Consider the following 5,124-nt stretch of genomic DNA (forward strand, 5'->3'; position numbering starts at 1 on the left):
GCTTCAGCGCATGTCTTCAGAAACACCAGTGCATAGAGGGTGTTAAGACACATTGATAACGTCAAGAAAGGTCGAGGTAGACTAACTTAACATCAAAGGAGTTTGTAAAGAGATACATGAAAAACTTTGTTGGTGTTGTTATATGTTATCGCGAGGATGACAATTTTCTGTAGCAAGCATGGCATTCCTGGCAAAAAATTGAAAATGACATGAATTTGTCATGCTTGCTAAAAGAAACTACCATCCTCGTGACAACATAATTTGCTATTTGAGCGTTGGATTTGCCATGCTCATAAACCCGACACTTGATTTGCAACGAAATCCAAAAAAACAAAAACAAATCATAGACCCGGATTTTAAACTTCCCTTCCCAAATTTGGAAAACTTGAATTGAAGTTGAATTTTCATTCTTGAAGTGATTTTAGAATGGTTAGCTGACAACTCTCCACTAAAACCCTGCAAACCTCTCCACGAGACAGGAGAGACACCGCGCCGCTCCCCAAAACATTTTGTCTGAATTTCTTCCGCCTCCCGGTCGAAGCGGATGGCGATGGCAGGCAGGAGGCGCCCCGATCTCCTCCTGCGCTGCCGCGCCAATCTCTCGGCCCGTAATCCGCCGAGATCCAACCTTTCCACCAACTCCGGCCGGAGTCCGCCCGAACCCGCCGACCCGGCCCGCGCGGCGTCGATCCTGGCCGAGAAGGACTGGTTCGCGCGGCTCAACTCGGAGTTCGCCGCCGCGCTGCCGCGCCTGGGCCCGCGCTTCGTGGTCCGCGTGCTGCACGCCGCCGTGCCCCTCGAGCCCCGCCTCTGCGTCCGCCTCTACGTTTGGGCGTCGCGGTTCGGGACCCACTTCGCGCGCGACGCCTCGGTGCGGCGGGCCCTGGAGGACGCGCTGTGGCGGCGCGGGCCGCTGGTGCTGTCCGCGGCGCTGGTGGCGGAGGTCAGGGGCTGCGGGTGCGAGGTCTCCGAGGAGCTGCTCTGCTCCATGATCGCCAGCTGGGGCAGGCTGGGCCTCGCGCAGTACGCGCACGAGGTGTTCGTGCAAATGCCGCGCCTCGGGCTGAGGCCCAGCACCGCGGTGTACAACGCCCTGATCGCGGCGTCCGTGAGGGCTGGCGCCGTCGACACGGCGTACCTCAGGTTCCAGCAGATGCCTGCGGACGGGTGCCAGCCGGACTGCTTCACCTACAACACACTCGTTCACGGGGTCTGTCGTAGTGGGATCGTCGATGAGGCGCTCCGGCTGGTGAGGCAGATGGAGGGCGTCGGGATCAAGCCGAATGTGTTCACTTACACGATGTTGGTTGATGGGTTCTGCAATGCTGGCAGGCCAGAGGACGCACTTCATGTGTTCAATACGATGAAGGATAAGGGTGTATCACCGAACGAGGCCTCGTACAGGACTTTGGTTCATGGTGCATTCCGGTGCTTGGGGAGCCACAAGGCGTATGAGATGCTTAGTGAGTGGATAGGACGTCAGCCTCCACTGCACCCAAGTGCGTGGCATACTATGCTGTATTGCTTATCAAAGAATGGGATGGCCAAAGAGGTAGTTGAGGTCGTGAAGAAGATGAAAACTAGGGGTCTTCTCCTTGACAATGCAATGTTTGGCATTGTGGTCTCTTGTGCTGTGAAGTGCCTGGAGTTGAGTGATTTGTGTGAGTTGGTTGATGATTTCGTAAAGAAAGGCGGGAATCCTGGATTTCATGTCTATATTATGATCATCAAATCCTTACTGGACTGCAGAAGTTCTTCAAAGGCAAACCACTATTTAGAGCGCATGGTTTTGGATGGGCTCTTGTCTAGTGTGGCATCTTATAACATGGTGATAGATTGCTTTGTCAAGGAAGGTGCAGTGGATAGGGCAGTGGAGATTATAAAACAGATGCGAGAGAAAGGTTTCCTTCCAAACCTTGTTACCTTTAATATACTGATAAGTGGTTACTCAAAGTTAGGGGATGTACATAATGCAAAGGCCGTTCTTAAGATGCTTATGGAACATGGTTTCATGCCAGATATCATTACTTTTACCTCCCTCATTGACGGGCTATGCCATGCCCATCAAATGGATGATGCGTTTGATTGCTTCAGTGAGATGGCAGAGTGGGGTGTTAGACCAAATGCTCATACTTACAATGTACTAATGCGTGCGCTTTGTTCAGTAGGGCATGTTAACAAGGCCATTGATCTTCTTAATAAAATGAAAATAGACGGCATTACTCCCGATGCATATTCCTTCAATGCTCCCATTTTGAGTTTTTGCAGAATGAAGAAAGTAGATAAAGCTCGTAGTATTTTTAATGCCATGCTGAGATTAGGTGTTGTTCCAGACGGTTACACATGCAACATCCTGATTAAAGCTCTGTGTGATGAAAGAAGAGTTGATGATGCCAAAGAAATTCTAGCTGCAACAGAGTCTAGTTGCTGTACTGTGACCGATCATCATCACTCATACTGGCCAATTGTTTCTGCACTTACTAAAATGGGTCGATTCAGTGAGGCAGGACAGTTGATGAACAAATGTCACATCAGAAATGTTCAGTTGGATTGTGGTTCTAATCGTACCAGAGAGCCTGCAATGCATGCCTGAGTTGTCAATGTGTGAGTTGTGATTTGGTATCTAGGTGCTATTTGGTACATGAATGATGCCCTCCTCCTGCAATGAAGGCTCACAACAGGCTCATCTTTGCTAAGGTGCAGTAGACCAACATCACTGTCCATAACCACTCCTTGCAATCTGTTTTGATGATATTTCATTTGTCCTGCTCTTTTTCTTATCGAGCCAGGCATAACTGTTAAATCTTATTTGCAGATGAATCACTTGGAACTTCTCGGCACCCATTGCTTTGTATTGCATTTCAGGAATGATATGGATTTGCACATTTGCATCTGAAAATCTTTGCAGAAGAAGTCAGTATGTTTCTTCTAGCTCTTTGCATGTTTCGGTGAATTCTCTACTTAAAGGGATGAACTTCATGCAAAAATTTATAGCTGCTTTTAATTTGCGAATACTGGAGAGGAAAGGCGCAAGCTAACAAAAAGTGAATTTCATGTACTTCTAGGACTAGTTTCATTTTATTTTGGGTTGTATATGAAAATTGAAGTAAAGAGGATTAGGAAATTTAGTTTGAAACAAAGGGTAGTCAGAAATTTCTAGTAGTCCTCAGTAAGCATGTAACATCGGGTGCAAGATTCCTATAGTTCTATGTACTTTTAGAGTCTTAAAGCTGCTCACACACAAATTTGACCGTGGAGACGGTGATGCTTTCTGTATTGAATTTGGATGGCAGAAGTATCCCAAGAAGTGCAGTCTGTAGCTTAATATTATGTGTGCTGCGAAAAGTTATGTGTGCCTTGGCATATTAAGAAGCGACCTTGGAGTGGTAATAAAAGATGCAACACAGCAATGTTCAATGTAGCTGCACTAATTTGTCTCACCTTCTCATTGAAGATGAAGACTTTATTAAAAAATTCTCATTTATCTCATTGTTTTCTTGCAAGGCTGCTGATTTCCAAAAGGATTCTTATGCTTGTGTGCAAATGCTGTTCTTTTGGGAAACAAACATTCCACATCATGCAAACTCGATGCTGTGGAGGATAATTGCTTCCAAATCCTCCTTGAGTATCTGGTGTTTCAGACTGCACCCCAACAGCGCTCCATGATGACTATGTCTACCGGTCATGGGGGAGTTTCTTATGTGAATTCTCATCGCTGCTCACTTCTGTTCAACCTGACGGGGGCTAGCTTCTGTTCTTATTCATGACCTGTTCATGGTGAGGAGGTGCGTTATTCTGGTCTTGAGGCTACTTAGAGCGTTGAACTGACACCTGGAGATGAATAACGCCGATTCACATATGTGGCCTCCTGTACCCAGTTGTTACAGCTGTATATACACCAATTGTTGCAGTTGTATATACAGTTGCTGATAGAATTGATTCTAGAAACTACATTCGTTACTTCAGACCAGGATGCATATATAAAGCTTAATTGTTCAGACGTCTCCTATCATGTGTGATCTCCTGAACCACATTACTTCACATGCAGGATCCTCCATGTTGTTACAACAGTTTAGTATACAATTTTTTTTTAATTTCATGGGATTCTTTGTTTGGACCTGAACCTGTTCTTTATTTATTTTTTAGAGAAACGAGGAATCTTGAATAAACCAACATGTGCATGATTCTGTTATTACAGAAACCAAAGGTGGCATAAGCATATACATATAATTGGTTTCTTTAACACTTCGATTGTAAACCAGTGCCTACTAGATTTTGTTTCAGAAGAAAATAATTCACAAAGAATGATACGTACTATACATAAGACCTGGCTGTGGTCACTGACTGTCTCCAGCAATATTGCTGTTAGAGAAGTGGATCTTTTGTGGATGTGGTCACCAACTGTCCCCAGGATAATGATGATAGTGGACTGCAATCTGATGCGGCATGTATGCTCCAATCTCCTAGCAGTTCTTCTGAGAAGTGGTGATTCCCACTCTACCTTTATTCCCTGAAGAGATGTGTGCAGAATAACATGGAGAACGTGGGAACTAGAGCTGCTGCATTGACAAGGAAGAGGAACCTGGATGGTACTCCTATTAACCCTAAATCCAATTCTTTTGATGCCTTATCCAATAAACAATTGATGCTTAGAGCTGCTAAGTTGGTTGTGATTATTCCTGATGATGATTTTACTTGTGTGGAAATTATTAGGGAATTTGAGAAAACCAGGATGAATAATGATATTGATATTCCTGTTGTTGCTGATGCTGATGCTAATGTTAATAGTACTTTATAGTTTATACATAACTAATCAGAAAGGGGTGGGCACCCCCATTGAGATAGACCAGAGGTTTATTGCCTCTATTAATGAGGATTCTTTTTACAAGTGTTATGTCCAAGAAGAAAAGAACTAGGAAAGTTAATGTGGTTGTGTCTAGACCCGTGAGCAGTACTCCAACCCTTAATAATGCTGCTAGTTCTGCCCATCCTCTGTCTACCAGGGTGGGAAACCCTCATAGATATAAATGAATGTGATTACAGAATTGAAAGACGGGAGGGGGGCGGCTTCCTGCCTCTCTTGTTTAATAGAAGGTCATTCCCTTGATTTCCTTGTGCTTCAGG

General features: G+C 45.1%; 1 protein-coding gene across 4 annotated transcripts; it reads left to right on the forward strand.

Moving 5' to 3' along the window:
• The first annotated feature begins 457 nt into the window (after positions 1-457).
• PPR40 (pentatricopeptide (PPR) domain protein 40) lies at positions 458-4,005 on the forward strand. Of its 4 annotated transcripts, none has more exons than XM_087525667.1 (3): positions 458-2,697; positions 2,816-3,386; positions 3,505-4,005. In XM_087525667.1, the coding sequence occupies exon 1, from the start codon at positions 545-547 to the stop codon at positions 2,591-2,593; it is 2,049 nt and encodes a 682-aa protein (XP_087381793.1). In that variant the 5' UTR covers positions 458-544; the 3' UTR covers positions 2,594-2,697; positions 2,816-3,386; positions 3,505-4,005. The 4 variants fall into 4 exon arrangements, with proteins under 4 accessions (XP_087381793.1, XP_048549199.2, XP_048549200.2 ...); XM_048693242.2 differs by having other exon boundaries at positions 2,816-2,917; XM_048693243.2 differs by having other exon boundaries at positions 2,816-2,913.
• The last annotated feature ends 1,119 nt before the right edge of the window (positions 4,006-5,124 follow it).

This window comes from Triticum urartu, chromosome 5A (assembly GCF_056163025.1).
Source record: "Triticum urartu cultivar PI428250 chromosome 5A, HENAU_Tu73, whole genome shotgun sequence".
In the NCBI taxonomy this organism is placed as follows: Eukaryota; Viridiplantae; Streptophyta; class Magnoliopsida; order Poales; family Poaceae; genus Triticum; species Triticum urartu.

What these genes read in the sequence shown, in the direction of transcription:
- PPR40 (XM_048693244.2), top strand. Translation starts at nt 545, where the DNA reads ATGGCGATGGCAGGCAGGAGGCGCCCCGATCTCCTCCTGCGCTGCCGC.